Consider the following 19,292-nt stretch of genomic DNA (forward strand, 5'->3'; position numbering starts at 1 on the left):
TCCAAGAGGCACAGACAGACAGGGGGGACCCTAAAGAGAATGAACCAGTTCTTTCAGTGTTATACTCTGGGTTGTCTGGGTGCTGACTGAGACAGAGAAATTAATCTCTGAGCACAGGAGCAGACACTGAAACTTGAACTCTGTTAGATTAGAGGGGATTGAACCTGAGAGTATTAGACATCAAAACTGTCTTGTAGACGCATCAGTGTCACTTTTCCAGCGTCCTCAGGGTTGCCCTGACATTGCCATCAGAGCCTGCCCAGTCAGAGATGCCCCTGGGCAATGCCCTGTGCTGCTGGGAGGGCTCTTCAGGGCAGAGTTGAGCCCCCAGGGCTGGGCTGGGCTCTGGCAGCACTGCCACGGCCCAGCCCTGGGCCCAAGGAAGCAGCTGCTGGCAGGGACAGCTCCAGGCAGCAGAGCCCTGGGCAGGGAGTGGGGGGTAAGTGCATCCAAGGCATGAGGGAGGGGGCATTCAGGCAGCTCTGGGGGCCCTTCCCTGCAGCTCTGCTGGGCACTGTGTGCTGGTCAAGGAGCTGCCTCTACCTGGAGAACATCTCCCCTGCGGGACCCTGCCCTCTCTGCTGGGTCTGTGCTGCTGGGTTTGGAGCTGCCCCCAGCAAGGCAAAGCTCTGCCTGGGCAGGATCCTGGGCAGTGCTGAGCCTTCCCTTGGGGGTGGGCCCTCTCCTGTCCCAGCCCTTGGCTTCTCTGCAGGAGGTCTCCTGTCCTGCTGTGTCCAGCACAATTACAGTGCTGGCCTGGAAACACGTTGAAATGCTTGGTAGCACATGGCAAGAGCTCCTGCCACACACAGCCCTCTGCCAGCACGTATTAGAGAGAAAAAACTGATTTAATCCTTAAATGAATTGTATTGAAATCTGGAGTGATATTGTCAGAGGTGTCAGTCTAAATTTTACCCTGTGGCTTCCTTTTCTGAGCAGAGACTGTGCTAAGAAGCAGCAAATGTCCAACAGCAGCTCCCTCACCCGGTTCCTCCTCCTGGCATTCGCAGACAGGCGGGAGCTGCAGCTCCTGCACTTCTGGCTCTTCCTGGCCATCTCCCTGGCTGCCCTCCTGGCCAACAGCCTCATCCTCAGCGCCGTAGCCTGTGACCACCACCTGCACACCCCCATGGGCTTCTTCCTGCTCAACCTCTCCCTCACAGACCTGGGCTGCATCTGCACCACTGTCCCCAAAGCCATGCACAATTCCCTCTGGGACACCACAACCATCTCCTACCAGGGATGTGCTGCCCAGGTCTTTCTGCTTGTCTTCTTCCTTGGAGCAGAGTATTTCCTCCTGACCATCATGTGCTTACGACCGCTACGTTGCCATCTGCAAACCCCTGCACTACGGGACCCTCCTGGGCAGCAGAGCTTGTGCCCACATGGCAGCAGCTGCCTGGGCCACTGGCTTTCTCTATTCTCTGCTGCACACAGCCAGTACATTTTCCCTGCCCCTGGGCCAGGGCAATGCCCTGGGCCAGTTCTTCTGTGAAATCCCACACATCCTCAAGCTCTCCTGCTCACACTCAGGCTACCTCAGAGAACTTGGGCTTATTGGGGTTAGTGGCTGTTTAAGTTATGGTTGTTTCATTTTCATTGTTTTCTCCTATGTGCAGATCTTCAGGGCTGTGCTGAGGATCCCCTCTCAGCAGGGACGGCACAAAGCCTTTTCCACGTGCCTCCCTTATCTGACCGTGGTCTCCCTGTTTATCAGGAAGTTATTCTTTGCCTACCTGAAGCCTCCCTTCATCTCCTCCCCATCCCTGGATCTTATTGTGTCAGTTCTGTACTCAATGGTGTCTCCAACACTGAACCCCCTCATCTACAGCCTCAGGAACCAGGAGCTCAAGGATGCCCTGAGGAAACTGATAACTGGGTGTTTTTCAGAAGCAATAAACTCTCCTTCTTCTGCATGTTATGGACCTCATTAAAGGCCAATCCTGTTCTGTACTTCAGTAAAGGCCCACCATATCTTCTCTATTTTTTACTCCTGGTAGGGGTGTTATTTTGTGAGAATTTGTTCACACCAGAAAATCTTTATATATATGAATATATATATATAAACAGATATATACCTTTCAATTCAGTGTTTGCCTTTCTAGCCTGGCCCAGAGGTTGTACAAATTGGCAATTGTACTCACTGTGTGCTTCAACCAAATAAAGAACTCTGCATTGTCTGGTTTGCCTGACATCTTTCCTCTCTGACTTCTCTGCAGCTGCAGGGTCGGTGCCTCTGTGCAGAGCTGGGCCAGAAAAGAGTCCCAGCAGAGCAGCACTGCCAGGGAGCAGCAGCCCTTCTCCTGCCTGGCCTCCTCTCCCTTCCCTTCCACACTGTCCTGCAGAGCCCTGTGTTGTTGGAGGCCTCAGTGCTCTGGCAGTCGGTGCCAGTCCTGCTGCAGGACTGTCCAGGGACTGCAGGCAGGGACAGCCATGGGCACTGCTGGCACAGAGCTGACCTCTGCAGCAGCACTGCCATCCTGCAGGGGCATCTCCTCAGGCCAGGGCCTCAAAGCTTCAATCTGCTTTCCACTTTGCTCTCCAGGATGTGCCCAACACAACGCCCTGCAGAGGAAAACAGCAGTGACCAGCACAAGGGGGGGAGTGCTCAGGGTGGGGGCACCCAGCAGTGCCCTGGCACAGCCAGCGCCGCTCCCAGCACTGGCCTCTCACCCCAGGCCATTGGGCTTGTTCTTCCCTCCAAGGAGGGACATCAAATGACCAGCTCAGGAGTCCATGTTTGCACTGCATGGACAAGACATGCCCATGTGTCACAGCTTGGGGCTGGGGGGTGGGGGAAGGTTTAGACAAAGTTGAGCTACGAGGTGCAGAAAGGACTCCCTTGCTTTCTAAAGTCCTTCTCAGAGAGAAGCCTGGGGGTGGCTGGATCCAATCTCAGGCTCAGGTTTTTGTTTCGATTGAAGGAATTCTAGAGGTGTGATTCAATCACTTTGTCCTGCAGGTTTTAGTGATGGCAAATCAGAAGTATTTCTATAAAAAGAATTATTTATTATGACAAATGAACAGACAATTGATCAGACAATGACCAGAGGAAAGACCTTAAACGGAATTATTTCCTGCACAGTATAAAAGCCAAAAACTCCTAGCAGTATAGTGTAAGATAGGACAGTGCAGTCTATCAAAGTCATTCTATTAAAGCAATTGGATCAAAGCCAGCAAAAAGAAACAATCCTGAAGCAGAGATTGAGGTAACTTACCCCACAACAACAGGGGGTAGTTCCCTCTCTTTCACTTAACCCCTGGGGAGTGACCATGAAGAGCTGTCCCTGCTTCTTTGGAGAACCTCCACACACTTCAAGGAAGTCTGTGGAAGAATCTGCCACATGAAAGTTGGACGGGGCTTTTATAGTTGTCAAGGGTTTGACTAGCAGACATATTTGCAGGCCAGGGAGCAGTTTATCTGTCAAATCCTGCTTCAAAAAGCAGGATGTGTGTTTGAAGTTTCATAAAGCATTTTGGGTTTAGCAGAATTCAACATTAAAAACAGCACCTTGGCACCAGCAGTAACTCACCACAGAGAGCTTGCATTGTTTGCATTCTGTGACCATTGTTTAGGTATTATCAGAGCAGAGCATCCTGCCAGAAATGGCCCCTTGATTCCATGAGGTTCCAAAAACTCTGAGGGTTCCTTTAGTTCCTTGAGGCCCTGCAATGTCACAAGAGATCCTTGGTTCCGTGAGGTTCCGGAGTGTCACAATGGCCCTGATGATTTCATGAGTTTCCACTATGGCCCAGGATTCCTTTGGTTCCATGAGGCCCTGCAGTGTCACAATGGCCCTGATGATTTGAGTTTCCACTATGGCCCAGGATTCCATTGGTTCCATGAGGCCCTGCAGTGTCACAATGACCCCTTGATTCCAGGATGTTCCAAAACATCCCAGGGTTCCCTTGGCTCCAAGAGGCTCCCCAGTGTCCCAGCGGCCCCTGGATTCCAGCAGGCCCTGCAGTGTCCCAATGGCCACTGGGTTCCAGGAGCCACAGCGGCTGCCGCCGGCGTCTGTGCCCGGAGCCGCCGCTCCCACGGGGCTGCCGCACTCACCGCCGGGGTTGCCGCTCGCGCAGCCGCCGCTCTGCCCCGGCTGCACCGGGACCCGGCACCGCCTCGGGCCTGCGCTGCCGCCTCAGCGGCCACAGGGACACAGCCATGGGGGACCTTTGCTCTGACACTGATGGGCCTGGCTTTGTTCTGCTTGGGGCTGGGCTTTAGGAAAACTGCTCTTCATTTTCATGCTCCACTGGGACAGCTCCTGAATTCCAAAGGTTTCCTAATCCAGGGGAGGGGTTTCTATGGCATTGGAGGTGCCGCCCCTCAGGACACATTGTCAAGAAACCCTCCAGCTGACTGGGATGGGTGTAAGAGCTGGGGAACACAGGATAATGAGTCATCTCTTGAAAACCTTGGAACATTCCCTACCTGAATCACAGCCCAAATGGAACAGTTTGGATACAATTCCCAAATAGTTTGGAAACTCCAGTCATTCCTGACACCAGGATGGAAATTCAGCAGATAACTAAAGCCAGTCCCCTTGGGAGCCCACACCCAGCAGGGCTGAGGGAGGCCCTGGCAGCTCCCCAGCACCTCCCTCTCAGTGGGACACCTCTGGCAGCCTCTCCCAGCTCAGGAACCCTCCAGTTTGCAACACTCCAAAGACCCTCGCTGATGCCCAGGACAATTCTGATCCCCCTCAACAAACACTCCTCCAGCTGTGACCCTTGTCTACTGGGAAACATAAAGGGATTTGGAGGAGTCTTTCCCTGACAACAAGGAGAATTTTGGAGAGGGACCTTTCCACAGCCAGCTATTGATGTGTCCACACATCTCTGCCTGTATGGGGGTGTGAATTGACTGTGATGTGAATGTTGTTATTGTGAATCCATAATTCAGTCACTGTTAAAATTGTAGCAAATGCTATTGAATCCCTTGATAACTGTTAAACAGGTCAGTAATTAAATGCTACTAATATATTTTGCCCCCTTATCTTTGTGTCTAAATCCTTTGCACCCTGACCCTCTTGCATCCTATTTGTTCTCAGACAACTGCAAGAGAAGTGTAGGGAACAGAACAAAGGTCTCTATGTAACCTTTGTCGATCTCACCAAGGCTTTCAATACTGTGAGCAGAAAAGGTCTGTGGCAGATTTTGGAACATTTAGGTTGTCCCCCCAAGTTCTTTAAAATGATCGTCTCACTCCATGAGGATCAAGACGGCCAAGTTAGATATAGCGATGAACTTTCTGAGCCCTTTCTAATAACCAATGGTGTGAAACAAGGCTGCGTTCTTGCACCAACCCTATTCACAATCTTTTCCAGCAGGATGCTCCAAAGGGCCACAGCAGACCTCGATGATCAGGACGGTATCTACATTCGATACCGTACTGATGGAAGCCTTTTCAACCTAAGGCAACTGAAGGCCCACACCAAGACCTTAAACCATCTTGTCCAGGAGCTGCTTTATGCTGATGACGCCGCCCTTGTTGCCCACACAGAAGCAGCTCTGCAGCGTTTAACATCCTGCTTTGCAGACACTGCTGAGCTCTTTGGGTTGGAAGTCAGCTTAAAGAAGACAGAAGTTCTCTATCAACCAGCACCTCAGGAAGTCTTCCATCATCCCCATATCACCATTGGCCAATCAGAGCTCAAATCAGTCCAACAGTTTAATTACCTGGGTAGCCTCATCTCCTCGGATGGTAAGATTGGCAGAGATAGACAACAGGTTAGCAAAGGCATACAGTGCCTTCGGAAAGTTTCATAAAAGAGTATGGCAAAATAAACACTTGGAAAAAAGTACAAAGATCAGTGTTTACAGAGCCACAGTGCTGTCTACTCTCTTATATGGATCTGAATCATGGGTCATCTACCACCACCACCTGTGACTCCTCGAACACTTCCATCAACTCTGCCTCCGTACAATCCTAAACATCCACTGGTCAGATTATGTGACCAATACATCTGTTCTAGAACAAGCAGCAGTCACAAGTATTGAGGCCATGTTGCTGAGAACACAGCTGAGCTGGGCAGGGCACGTCTCCAGGATGAAGGACCAACCACCACCTCCCGAAGGTCCTGCTTTATGGTGAACTTGCCACCAGCTGCCGCAAGAGAGGAGCCCTGAAGAGGAGATACAAGGACTCCCTGAAACAACATCTCAGCCTTGGCCATATTGATCAAAATAACTGGTCTACTCTGGCCTCCAATCAGGAGGTCTGGAGACACATCATCTATAACACTGCTGAGGCTTTTGAGAGAGCACACAGGATCACCTTTGAGGAGAAAAGACAACACAGAAAGAATCGTGCCTTGCAGAATATACCACCTAAGGAGTTTTTCTGCTGTGCCTTTTGCAACAGAACATGTCTATCTCATATTGACCTTTTTAGCCACCAGTGTGCTTGCAACAAACGTGGGTAGAGTGAAACAGGAGGCCAGGCCCAAAAGAGTTAACTAAGAAATTTGGGCCTGCTAACAAGCTACCAACATCCAAAATGATCTGTGCTTGTTCTGTTCTACTTACTGGACCAAAGCTTAAGAGAATAGTACAGGAACATGTAATAGGCCTAGAAGCAATAAATTAGAAATACAACAGGATCAGGTAGACATTTGAATAGGAGAAATAGGCCTGGAGCCAGGGCTTTTTCCAAGCTTCAGTGAGCGGGTCAAGAACAATGGAAAAGAAGAAGGGTCAAGCTGAGGAAGATGAGTTGAAGCCCCCAGACCCATGGAGGAAGATGGGAACTACCCTCCGAAATGGGGAGCCAAGAGAAGCACCGCCCCAAGCCCCGCCTGAGCTCCGCCTATACTCCGCCTAATATTAATATGCATAGTAGATGTTGTAATCACTTGAATATGCATTTAATCACAGCTGAAGATTGTATAAAAATGCTGATTTTGTGTGAAGCCTTTGAGCAAGTTTGTCCAGCACGAGCTGGCTTGCTCCCAACGTTGAATAAACAAGTACCTTGCTGCTTAAAGATAAAAAATCTCTGAGCAGTTTCTTGGACCGATTTTTCGGATTCAAGAGCCCTTCCCAAATCTTCGTTTGCGAAACCTGGCCATGATGAGTATTCTTCCTGGATATAACTGTGATATATGTACATATATATCTTTGCTCTAGCTCTGCTATTTCGGTTTTTTTTTCTCTCTGGGAAGTAAGCTTTTTTCGCTGGGTCTCAGGGACTTGGCAGGAAGACAGGTCCAAAGCAACACAGGGCTGCAGCACAGGGCTTGCTGCCGTGCCACCTCCTGGGGTGCTGGGCGTGGGAGGACACAGGGGTCCCAGAGTGGGGCACCGTGTGGGGACACAGGGATAACTGTGGCTGCCCAGGCTGGAGAAGAGAAGGTTTTGGGGTGACCTTCCAGCCCCTTCCAGTGCCTAAAAGAGGCTCCAAGGGAGCTGGAGAGGGATTCTGGACGAGGGCCTGGAGTGACAGGACAAGAGGGAATAGCTTCACACTGGCAGAGGGCAGGGTGACATTGGCAGTGGCCCTGAAATGGGGCGAGAAGGCTCAGGCAGCAGCTTGTCCTTTAGCCAAGGCGGCTTCTCCCAGGGAAAGCCCCATCCAGGGCTCAGCTTGTCCCACAAGCCTGGGGCCAGGGGTGCTGAGGGGGGAGCGTCCCGCTGCCTGCGGGACAGCCCAGGAAGGACACGGTCAGCTCGGCACACTCAGCACCGTGCAGCTGAAGGACACCAGGGCTTTGGGCACGTTGTTGCAACTTTATTCAGCCCCAGTCCTTTAGCCAAGGCAAGCTACACCTCTGCCGGGCTCACGGCCAGCAGCAGCGCAGTGCTCGCAGGAGGCCTCTTGGTCTTTGCTGCACGAAAGGACTCCTCAGAATGGAGGTTGTCCGAGCTGCCAGGGAGCTGACAGAGATGTCCCAGTCTTTCTCCAAGGGCTGAAGCGCTGTGAGGGAAAGAAACAGAGCCCAGATCAAACCCCACGACTGCAGAGAGCCTCTGGATTCCTGACAGACCACACTCCCCACTCACCGCTCAGGATGTCAGCCTGACTCTCCGTGGTCTGCTCCCTCAGGCGCCGTGTGATGAGTCCTGGGCACAGAGCTCCATTAGCCCCTGCTCCCCAGCCTGCTCCCAGCAGCAGGGCCCCCAGACCTACCCTCCTCCCCCTCAGCAGAGCTGAGCCCAGGAGCCCCCAGAAGCTCAGGGCAGTGGGACTGAGCAAGGCGGCCACCAAGCCCCACTGCGTGGGCAGGGCTGGCAGAGGGAGGCAAGGCCCTGCCCAGGGTGGCCGGGGCTGGGGCAGCCCCAGGACTGCCCCTCGTTGCTGGGGTAGCAGTGGCACAGGGACCAGGCTGCCCCAGAGGCACCGCAGGGGCTGGCACTCACCGATGAACCTGACGGCCGCCAGGCGCACGTTGGCCTGAGGGTCCTGCAGGTAGGGCAGGTTCTGGTGGATGAAGTCTTCAGCCCTGCTCCTGCTGTTCTGAAGCTGCAGAGAGAACAAGGCATGTCTCTCCAGGGCTGTCACTGGGGCAGTTGGCTGGAGCAGTGCCTCCCGTCAGCACCCCCTGAGACGGAGAGGCCTCCCCTCCTGCTGGCTACAGGGAAGGGACAGGGGCCTGCAGAAGAGCCCTTGGGGCTCTGTTCTTGAGGGCAGCTGCAGAGCCCCCAGCCCAGACACGGGAGGGGGGGAAGCCCTCCCCCAGCCCGGGCCCCTCAGCTTGTCCTTACCAAGCACGCTCCAAGCTCCCACAGCCGCTCTCTCTGCAGCAGGTGCTTGAGCGTCTTCCACTTCAGCAGCTCTGCAGCAGCAAGAAGGGCTTCCCTGGAGGCCTGCAGGACAGCATGAGCTCAGGGATGGCCCGGGGGCCTGGGCAAGGAGACATCTTGGCTTTGTTCCTGGGGGATCCTGCCTTTAGGAAGCTGGGACATGCCCTAGCCCAAATGTCTGGGAGCCTTTTGGGGACAGCTCTGGGGGACAGGCGTGGAGACTCAAAGGCCTGGCCTCTGACGCAGCCTGTGGGGATGCCCCTGCTCAGGCCATGGTGGTCACGGGCTGCTGCCGAGCCCTGCAGGAGCAGGCAGGGCAGGTGTTGCACAGGGCCGTGCCAGCTTCTCTGGCCCTGCTGGCGCTGGCTCCGCACGGACCTTCCCACGGGCTGTGCTGGGAGAGCGCTGCCCACTGCCAGCAGCCCTTGCCCCGATGCCCAGGAGCCCTGGGGGTGTCAGTTCAGCCCTCTGTGTGTCAGGGCTCAGCCTTCAAACCTGTACCTTGGCCACGCTGGGGACCTGGTCGCTCATGCAGAAGAGGAGAGGCACCAGTGCTCGCCACACCTCCTTCCTCATCCTCTTCTCATCCCTGCCGACCACCAACTGCAGCAGCTCTGTGAGCATGCGGATGGAGAGCTCTCGCAGCTCACTGCACTCCTGGCAGGAAGCAGGAAAAGGGAGCTTTGCAAACAGCAGCTCCCTGCCCACAGTGAAGAGGGCCGTGATCATGGCTGCAGGGAGAGCAGCAGCTTCGGCCTCACATCCCAGAAGAAGCAGCACTGGGCTGCACGGCCCAGAAGCCATCCCAGGAGAGCCCAGGGGAGTGGAGCTGGCTCCAAGTGCTGCTCGCAGGGCTGGGCTGCAGGGTAGCTGTCATTGCCCAGCACCTAGTGCCCGCAGCAAAGCTGGCAGCAGTGCCTGCAGTCCCTGCATGGCAGAAGATGAGCAGAGAGGGCCCTCCTGCTGGGGGAGGAGGGCTCATGGGCACAGGCTGCTGGCCCCACCGAGAACCAGGGACTTGCTGGTGGCCAGGAGCACTGGAGCTCCTGCTGGGGCTGAAGCTGCTGCTGGGCCACTGGAGTGCAGCCTTTGTGCTGTCCCTGCTCAAGGACGGCGGGAACCCTCTCCCCAGGGAGCTGAGGGCACGCCAACCCCACTGCTGCGGGGTCCTTTGGCTCACACCAGTGCCCTGCTGGTGCCACGGACAGGAGTCCCAGCAAGGGCACAGCTCCTTACCTTGGCACAGTCCCTGGGGCTCAGAGAACACAGCGCGGAGGTGGTCACGGCTTCCCGGTGGACTTGGCCTGCTCTGTCCTTTAGCCTGGATTCAACTAAACACCAGGGCAAACACACAAGAGTCAGGAAGGCAGAGCAGCTTTGCCAGCAAGCTCACCAAACTGCCCTGGCATCTGCTGGCAAGGGGGCAGGACAGGAGCAGTCCAGGATTTTGGGAGGGCATCAGGAACAACTTCTTGCTACAGGCACTGGAGGGACCAGCCAGGGTGGGGGATCTGCTCTTCCCCACCAGGGAAGACATGGCTTTGGGACAGGGAAGTCAAGAGGGGCTTTGGCTGTGGGACCCACAAACCAGTGGGCTGCAAGCTCCTGAAAGGAAGGGGAGGAAGGAGAGCAGCAGCAAACAGATCCTGGCCTTGAGCAGAGCACTCAGCTTCTGCAGCAAAGTGGCAGCTGGGAAGCTCTGGAAAGCAGCTGGAAGGGGCAAAGGGGGTCAGGAAGCAGATCTCTCAGGAGATGTCTGTGTGCAGAGCAATGAAGCCCAGCACTGCTCTGCCTTTTTTTACTCAGCCAGGGCAAAAAGAGCACGGAAAGCTGCACAGCTTGTCTGCTCCTCAGAGAACAGGAAAAGGATGAGATGCCCCAGCAGCTTTCCTAGGACTGGGAGCTGGATCTCCCCAGAGTAGACAAGTCCAGAAATGCCTCTTGTGACGTTGGCATGGGCCTGGATGAGGGAGGCATGAGCAGAAGGGCTGAGGGCACAAAGGTGGTGCCAAAGCCCCCCTCCCAAGAGTCTGCCCAGGGCTGGATTGCTGGAGAGTCCAGGCTTTGCAAAGCCCTGCGTCCCCATCTCTCAGAGCAGCCATGTGGGCAGCAGCCCTGGCATGGAGAGCAGCAGGGATGGGGGTATGGCCTGGCTGGAGGGGGCCTGGTCCTTACCTGCAGAGTGGAATAGTCGGACAGCACACAGGTCAGCACATCAATCCTTGCCATGGCCCTCTCCCTCACAGCCTCTCCCTTGCATCTGGTGAAGTCCAGCAGCAGCTGGGACAAGAGAAGCTGCTGGTGAGCCCTGGGAGCAGACTCCAACACCAGCAGCACAGCTCCGCTGCTGGACCCCGCTCGCCCCATCCCTCAAGGTTTCCTCTCCCCTCCAGCAAAGCCTGCAGTGGGGTGTCTGCCCCTGGATTCCTGCCCAGGTCGGGCACAAAGGCTCAGAGCCAACCTCATGGCCAAGGAGGAGGGCAGGTGCCACCCTCTGCAGCCCCTGTGCTCCACGAGAGCCTGGGGCCAGCCCCTGCTTCCCCACAGGAGGTGGGCACCCTCCCTGCAGGGCACTCTGCCTGTTCAGCACTGCTCTGGGCACCACTCAGTCAGGAGTGGGCAAACTCTCCCCTCCAGGCTGAGGAACAGCCCTGGGACTCCCCCCTTTTTGCTTGTGCCAGACCTCCAAGATGCCCTGCAGCTCGTCACTGACTTCAGAGGCAGGAAAGCTGAGCACCATTGTCCTCAGCATGCTGTCCATGGAGTTCAGGGTCTGCAAGGAACACAGAGAGCAGTGGCAGTCATTCTGCTGTTCCTCCCAGCCCCAGGAGAGCCATCTGAATCCCCTGTGCCACAGGAGGAGGAGGAGGATGCCCACACTTCCCGGGAGAGACATGGGCATAGACAATCTGCGAGGGCAGAGCAGCCTGTGGCACGGGATGCAGCCAGGCCCACGGGAAGGGGACAGAGGCACGAGGGTGGGAAAGACCCTGCCCTGCCTGGGATCCCTGCTCCTGTGGCACGATGGGGTAGCCAGGGAGCAGGCCAGAGGGGCTGGAGGCCCCTGGAGCTCACCCAGCACTTACCTTGATGTAGAGGGCAAGGTCCCCTTTTGGCATTTCCTTCTCTGCAGGCAACCAGAAGACACTTGAGAAACACGTGCAGAGGAGGTTTTTGGCTTTGCCCTCCAGCGCTGTGTCCACCAAGCTGCAGGGAGAGGGCAGGACACTGGTTGCCCACGGGTGCTGGGAGCAGCCCCTCGACGACTCGTGCAGGTGGCATCGGACCTTTGGGCCGGGGGGGCCGTGACAGATGGGCAGGTGTTGGACAAGGGAAGAGAGGGACCCTCAATATGAGAATCAGCTAGCTTCGTTTATTGATCATTGCTAACAGCTTAATATATGCTTTATAATTAGCTCATACATATTGCAAAGGTTAAGCTCATTATTGGTTCTGCTTAAATGTTGATCTCACCTCTTACTCTCTTCCTTTGTTGACACAGGTGGCACTCAGTTGCTTTTTGTTTTGCTAATCACAATGTCCTGTTTACCAGCCAGCTAACAGGGTACAAGGGCACTGTAACCTCACTATCTAAGATGTTCCCACGGCCTAGGCAAGCCGTGTTCTATAGCCAATTCCCTACAAATACCCCTGTTTTTTTATTCTGGGCCAACAATGTTTTCTCTGTTATAGCACTTACACATTTAACAATACAAGAAAAAGCAATATGAACTATTACTAAAATTACAACAATTGTCAACAACCATCGTAGGCTTTTCTTTAACAAAACTTAAAACTTATTCAGACATAGAACCAAAAATAGATTGAAGCCACGAGTCTATAGAACTAGTTGTTACTGTTACTTTCTTTGTGTGTTCTACTGTTTCACTCAGGCTCTACAGTTCTTTTGTGTACAGGCTAGGCAGTTTGTGCCAGCTGGACAAGTCGTGGCTTTGATAAACACTTAATCTAGATTGAAATAATCTCAACATAAAACAGGTTTGAGTCCCATTACCACTTGTGTTATGTACAGACAGTGATCTCATTAAACCTAATTCTTGGGGATCTTTTGCCAGAGTAAGACCTCGAGGGTTAGTACTAAAATAGACAGTACAAGCACGACGACAATCCGGACAAGAGACAACAACTGAGCGAGCAATAGAATGAATTAAGCTAAATCGACATCTGAAGGCTTCTGTATGCTGTGCTCTCAGTTTCTCACCAGTGCCCTCCTCCTTGCTCTCAGCCCTGTCACGAAGCTCAGGCAACATGGCCGAGGTGGGTGCTGAGGCCAGGCTGAAGGACGAACTGACATGCCCCATCTGCCTGGACATTTACAGGAACCCTATGTCTCTGGGGTGCGGTCACAGTTTCTGCAAGGAGTGCATGCATACAGAAGGAACAGAAATATGCCAGCAGGGCCCTTCCCAGTGCCCACTCTGCCTTTACCCCACAGGCCCCCGTTCAGCCATGAAGACTTGCCTGACCTGCAAGGTCTCCCTGTGCCAAGCCCACCTGAGTAAGCACAGCACAAAGAACACTCAGAAAAAATTACGTCCTGGTGGGGCTCTGTGGTGCCCAGGTTTTGGCTGAGAGGAAATCCCCCAGCACAGTAAACTGCTGGAATGCTACTGTGAGACGGACAAGGTCCACACCTGCACGCTGCCCTCCGCCCCCAGCTCCCACAGGGACCACAAGACCATCAGCTTAAAGGAGGCTTTTGGCCAAGCACAGCGTGTTTTTCTCAAAACTGTAAAAGAGGTAAAAAACTATGAAACTGCACTGGATCGAAGCATAGGAAACTTGCTGGAACAATCCTCTGCAAAGGAGTTCTTTAGAGTACAAACAACGCTTGAAAATTAAGACTTGGCATAACTGGTCTACTCTGGCCTCCAGCCAGGAGGCCTGAAGATACACTATCCACAACACTGCAAATGTTCTTTGAGAAAGCACACAGGATGGCCTTGACAGCCTAAAGGCCCCCCCGCAAGGAGCTGAACAAGTAAGGCAGCAACATCGACAACTCCTGATTTAAATCCTGGAAAACACAGAAAAGCTCAAAATGACTCTCACTAACTGCCATAGCAGATGCAAATGCAATTATTTGATGGTCTAAGGACCTCACCCCGGCACAAGCCTGCATTATCTCTAGCTAGTTATGTAACTAGCAACTTCTGTATCTGTCACAAAACTTGTTTCTCTACAGCATCTTGCAGCTTTTCCACAAATTGTAAGAATGGTTCCCGGGCACCTGGATGCATAGTGGTGTATTTTGTTTCGGGCTCTGCCAACCTTGCAGTCTGCACTAATGTTTGCTGGCTTATGATTTTTACTCGCTCTAAAACTAGTGGTCTCCTGCGCAGCTTACACAGCTAAGGAACAACAGCAGTGGAAAAACTCCACCTGAGACTTAACTTGCATAAATTTCTGAAACAAGGCAGAAATAGAACACCAAATTTATGTAAGAACCTCTTATTTAACCTCAGTTCAGATCAAACAGCTAGCCGGACAGGGCTAGTCTAGAAATAACTAAAACCTCATCACTCATGGTGGGAATTTGAAGAATTCATATACCATTCAGGATAAGGAGTCACTATGGTTCAACAGAATCATGTTACACATCTCTAAAATCTTGACACCGGCAGAAGGTATTTTTAAGTTTACACAGTCACACATTCATGTAGCTTTTCTCTTTCACACAATCTTTTTCCACTCATGCATTCAGGTGATCACCTCAAACACTCTCCTCAATCACACACACATTTTCAAGTAGTCATTGGCTGTGCACTTCTTATCAGTTTCATAATTCAAAGGAAATTTATGGCATAGCCATCATCAGCAATCTGCAAATCCTGCATAACTCTCCATGTAAAAGACAAATACAGCAAGAAAGAACAGAATATTACCTTGGAAATCTTCAACCCTTCTCATAGAGCAATGATATTCTGTCATAAAGGCAATAAAACTACTTTTGCAGGGGGCAAGACTATGTCCCCTTCTGTCTCATCGTTCTGTCTCCAAATCTTCTACCTGCACCCTGCCCCTGGGGGAAACAGCCAAATTTCATGTAAGAGAAGCAAAATAGCAAGCTATAGGAAATTCTTAATAACCTTCTGTAATATCCAAAAAGCTAAGCACGGATGTTGCATTATTTCTAATCTTGCTTCAAAGGATTTTTCGTCAGTCTCCCTTTCTGTTTTTGGAGAAAACATTTGAGAATGCCACGAGCACGCTGCATGCTTAACACCTATTGCTGTAAAAACAGCAATCTTATCTGATTTATAAATTGGGATATTGTTAATTTTAAGTTGTTTTTTCTCTTTTCCCTTTTTTCCGTGTTTTACCGTCTTTGCCTCCCCCACGCCCCTCATTGCCGAAGGACGAAGGAGGGGGAGAAGGGGCTGGGCTCACCCAGAGAGATCAGAAGGAACTTAATCACAGGATTTGCTTAAGACAAAAACATAGGAGAGGGAGAGAACAGCTGCAAACAGTTTCAGAGAGGGGGTGATTGGTGTAACGGGGAAAAGGAGAAACAGCTTTCCCCCTCCCCCAGCTGCACCCCCCAAAGCTTTTGCTACCGTCATTAACTCGCCGCTCTAGGAAGAGGAGCGGCACCAGGGAAAAAACACTCGCTGCAAAGAAGGGAAAGGGAACGCACACCCCCCGGGACCATGGCTGTCAGCAGTGCGGGGCACACAGAGCCCCCCCGCCGCCCGCCGCGCCCGGGGCCGCCGGCGTGCACGTGCACGGGCGCACCGCTCCGAGCCGGGGCCGCGCACCGCTCCGAGCGATATCACCGGCCCCGGCCCTGCGGCATCCGGGAGCGCTCCGAGTGATATCACCGGCCCCGGCTCTGCGGCATCCGGGAGCGCTCCGAGCCGGGGCCACGCAGGAGCCGCGACCACCGTCACTGCCCCGCTGCCCGGCGCCCCCCCGTAGACACCCGCCACAGGCGGACAGACCCGGCGCCGCCCCGTGTTCACTCAGCACGGCGGCGCAAGCACACAGCGCCGTGAACACAGCCACAAACGCGCAGCGCAGTCCCGCAGCACAGCTCAGATGAAAAGCTGGAAATGTCTTAAGGTGGAACTCAGTCATAGTGTTCGTAAAGTTCATCTCTGGTCCATCAGCAGTACTTTCACACTGCAGCCGTCATCTCCGATCGTCCTGGATATGCACTGCCGAGATGCTAGCACCGCGTTCATGTTGGCGGGGCCGCTCGGTTGTCCCCGGCTCCGATCCGTGATTTCTTGTCCCGCTCCGGCTCTCTTCAACTCCGCTCGACTCCCTTTTTGCACGATTTCTCCATATGATGGTATCTAGTAGCATTCTAATGTCTTCAGACTGTGCTTTAATGTCTTTTACTGTTCCAGATAACGATCGCCAAGTTGTAAGGAGGGAAGCAGCAACTTTTTCTCCCTTAGAGGCAGCAGTAAAGAGCTTATCACTAAGTTCTTTCCAAGTAGAGATAGTAAAGGTAGTTACAGTGTTCGCTGCATATCCCTGGCCCTTACATGAAAGCAGCATCTGCCGCAAAGCCAGTTCGTCTAATTTTTCTTCCTTTTTTAAGCAGGATAGATTTCCATATAGATACAACATTAGATCCCTCTTGTTCTCGGTGGCTCACCTGTCCAGGCGTTTTGTCTGGCTGGCCTGGCAGCTTCTCCACTTCTGTCATGTTACACTGAGCTCCGTCTCCGCGGCAACCTCCCACAACTTAACCTCATAATATCTCCATTCTCTTTCATCAAAAACTATATTAGGGTCCACAGAACAACTTTTAGCAACCCTCGTCGTAAGCAATCTTGGTAATTCTTTTTTCAAAGCTATACCCTTAAGTCCCTGCTTTTCTAAAAAGCACTGGAGTAATAAAAGCACCGCTTGTCTTTCCATACCTATAAATCTTCAGCGCGCTTTGCAGCTCTTTACAAGACGTCGGCGGTGTTGTCGGCCAGGACCCTCCTGTAAGGTCGCCTGGGGCACGGAGTCCAGCTCTTTCGCCTCTTGTGCTGCTGCAAGACCGACCGGTTACTGCGTCAGACCGTGGCTTCGGGGAGTGCAGATTTAACTTACCCCCTGTTCAGGTTTCGGGGACCGCCGATTCAACTTAGCCCTTGGGGCCGCAGATTTAACTTAGCCCCTGGGGCTGCGGATTTAACTTAGCCCCTGTTCAATCTTCGGGGACCGCGGGTTCCGTGCAAAACTCTGCAGGATCCTCGTTTATTGTCCCTTGCTCGGCGCCATTTGTCGGACAAGGGAAGAGAGGGACCCTCAATATGAGAATCAGCTAGCTTCGTTTATTGATCATTGCTAACAGCTTAATATATGCTTTATAATTAGCTCATACATGTTGCAAAGGTTAAGCTCATTATTGGCTCTGCTTAAATGTTGATCTCACCTCTTACTCTCTTCCTTTGTTGACACAGGTGGCACTCAGTTGCTTTTTGTTTTGCTAATCACAATGTCCTGTTTACCAGCCAGCTAACATGGTACAAGGGCACTGTAACCTCGCTATTTAAGATGTTCCCACGGCCTAGGCAAGCCGTGTTCTATAGCCAATTCCCTACAGGCAGGTACCTCAATTTCTCCAGACCCAGCATGGAAAGATGCCGAAGGTCTGTGCACAGGTGGTCCCTTGGCTCTTCTTCCAGCAGCGCCTGCAGAGCACAACCGGGATGGCACCTGCTGGCAGCTGCCAGTACCCAGGGCCTCCAGTCCCTGACCCGCCCCAGCGCTGTCCGCACAGGCTGCCCGTGCCAGGGGGCTTTGCACCCTTGGCCACATTGCCCAGAGTGCCCTCACCTTGATGTTCTCTGACAGCTGGTACATGTCACAGAACAGATCCAAGCCCTGGGTCAGGCCGTGGTTCAAGGCGCTTCAGCACAGCACGGAGATGCTCCGAAGAAATGTGGCCTTGTCTCTCTCCTCCTGCCAGCCAGGGGTCAGAGACACAAACATGGATTGTGAGTGGGCGGACACAGCCAGCGGGACCGCAGCACTGGGGGTGCAGTGCCCTGCAGGAGAAGCAGCCCTGCCCTGCCAGCACCCCTCCAGCAGCCTGGCAGCACAGCCCCTGCCAGCAGACAGCAGCACAGCCACCCTCCAGCTGGCCGCAGTTACCTTGTTGGGGCTGGTGACAAAGGCCAGGATGGAATCAACAGCTTCCTGCTCCTCCTTGTAGATGGGCAACCAGCTGGCATCTAAGGGGGGAAAGAGCAGGGAGAGCTGCAGAGGGTCCAGCGAGAGGAGGGAGCAAAGGATATCTGCCCTCCACCCAACTTTCTGCCCACTGCCTTGGCACAGCCTTCCCTTGCAGCTCCTTGCTGGAAGGTGCCCGGTAGAGGAGCTGCCATGCCCGGGAAAGCCCCAGTGCCCCGGGCTGAGGAAGGCAATGGTAGACAGGCAGGAAAGGCCCAGGCTCCCACAGCACGGCTGCCTCCTGCCAGCCCAGCTGGCCCTCGCTGCCCACAGCCCAGAGCCCCTCTGCCCTGTCCTTCTGTGGGAGAGGCTGTGCTGGGGCCACGCTCCAGCCCTGAGCAGTCCCAGCTTTCAGGCAACATCATGGCTGACCCTCGGAACCCCCGTGGGTCGGGAAAAATACACAGCTCGGGGGGGCAACCCCTACAATAAATAACTCAAGTGGCCGTTGTTTTTCTGCTTTGCTCGATCCTGGAAGTCGCTGTTGCAGCGGGCCCGTGTCTAAAGCTGCTCTTTCCAAGTCTCATAGTCCTGGTGTTCACCTACAAAAAATTGTTGAATTTAAAAAAAAGAAAAGATGTGGCAATGCTGTTCATGAAGCCTTCAGCGGCCACCAAGAGTTCTGTTCTGCAGAGGTTTCAAGTGTCTCCTAAATTCCACACTCGTGGCTTCAGGCCATGACTTGCCAGAGCAGTCCCAGAGCTGGCCACTGCCCAGAGATGCCCTGGGGCAGCTCAAGTGCCCAAGTGGGACAAGTGGCCCAGGCTGTGTGGGAGCCCTTTGGAGCAGGAGCTGGTGGGCAGGAAGGGCCCAGCTGGGGAGGGGCAGGGAATCCCCCCCTGCAGCCCTGCTGCCCAGGCTGAGGAGGGTCCTCTCCAGCCCAGCAGCACATCGTGTGCCCCTGGGGGCTGGGCTGCCAGGGCTGTTCCCAGGAACTGACTGGCCAAGGTGAGGAGTGTCAGAGACTGAAATGGTTCATGACTGTCCTGGGTTAAAAAGGGTTTTCCCCTGGAGTTGGAAAGTAGTTGACCCCAGGAGGTGGTGTTCTTGGTGTTGACCCAATCAGCACCCCTGCAAAATTAAACATATCACAACAGGCCAGAAAAGAAGAGATTACGTAGCTGAAAGAAGAGCGGCAGCCACGGGCTGAGACCACGAGGAGAGAGAGGGGCCAGGGAGCCCCGTTGGAGGCCAAGACCCCCCAGCCCCCCGGCTGGGGCTGTAGAAACTCGGAACAGTGTTAAACTGGGCCAAGTACTGTGGCCAAGAGCCGAGGGAGTTTCTCTCCACTGTGAGTGGGCAGCAGGAGCGGCGGCAGAGACAGCACCGAACAGAGAGCTGTGGCTGAG

General features: G+C 53.7%; 2 protein-coding genes and 2 pseudogenes across 2 annotated transcripts in view; 1 reads left to right on the top strand and 3 right to left on the bottom strand.

Moving 5' to 3' along the window:
* LOC127474894 (zinc finger protein 239-like) overlaps window positions 1-19,292 on the bottom strand; it is a 60,554-nt pseudogene that overhangs the window by 33,679 nt on the left and 7,583 nt on the right.
* Window positions 1-19,292, bottom strand: part of LOC127474864 (zinc finger protein 239-like) — a 103,034-nt gene that overhangs the window by 22,596 nt on the left and 61,146 nt on the right. The window lies entirely within an intron of this gene.
* Window positions 816-1,934, top strand: LOC127474861 (olfactory receptor 14A16-like; annotated as a pseudogene).
* Window positions 7,737-18,116, bottom strand: LOC127475035 (uncharacterized). Its single transcript, XM_051796337.1, has 13 exons — window positions 17,866-18,116; window positions 17,548-17,673; window positions 17,323-17,402; window positions 11,832-11,952; window positions 11,429-11,518; window positions 10,921-11,025; window positions 10,582-10,705; window positions 9,982-10,076; window positions 9,247-9,402; window positions 8,707-8,808; window positions 8,362-8,464; window positions 8,005-8,064; window positions 7,737-7,918 (listed from the first exon to the last, which is right to left on the bottom strand). The coding sequence occupies exons 2-13, from the start codon at window positions 17,572-17,574 to the stop codon at window positions 7,782-7,784; spliced, it is 1,200 nt and encodes a 399-aa protein (XP_051652297.1). The 5' UTR covers window positions 17,575-17,673; window positions 17,866-18,116; the 3' UTR covers window positions 7,737-7,781.

This window comes from Manacus candei, unplaced genomic scaffold (assembly GCF_025592945.1).
Source record: "Manacus candei isolate 608988 ecotype Guabito, Panama unplaced genomic scaffold, ASM2559294v1 h1tg000045l, whole genome shotgun sequence".
NCBI classification, from domain to species: Eukaryota; Metazoa; Chordata; class Aves; order Passeriformes; family Pipridae; genus Manacus; species Manacus candei.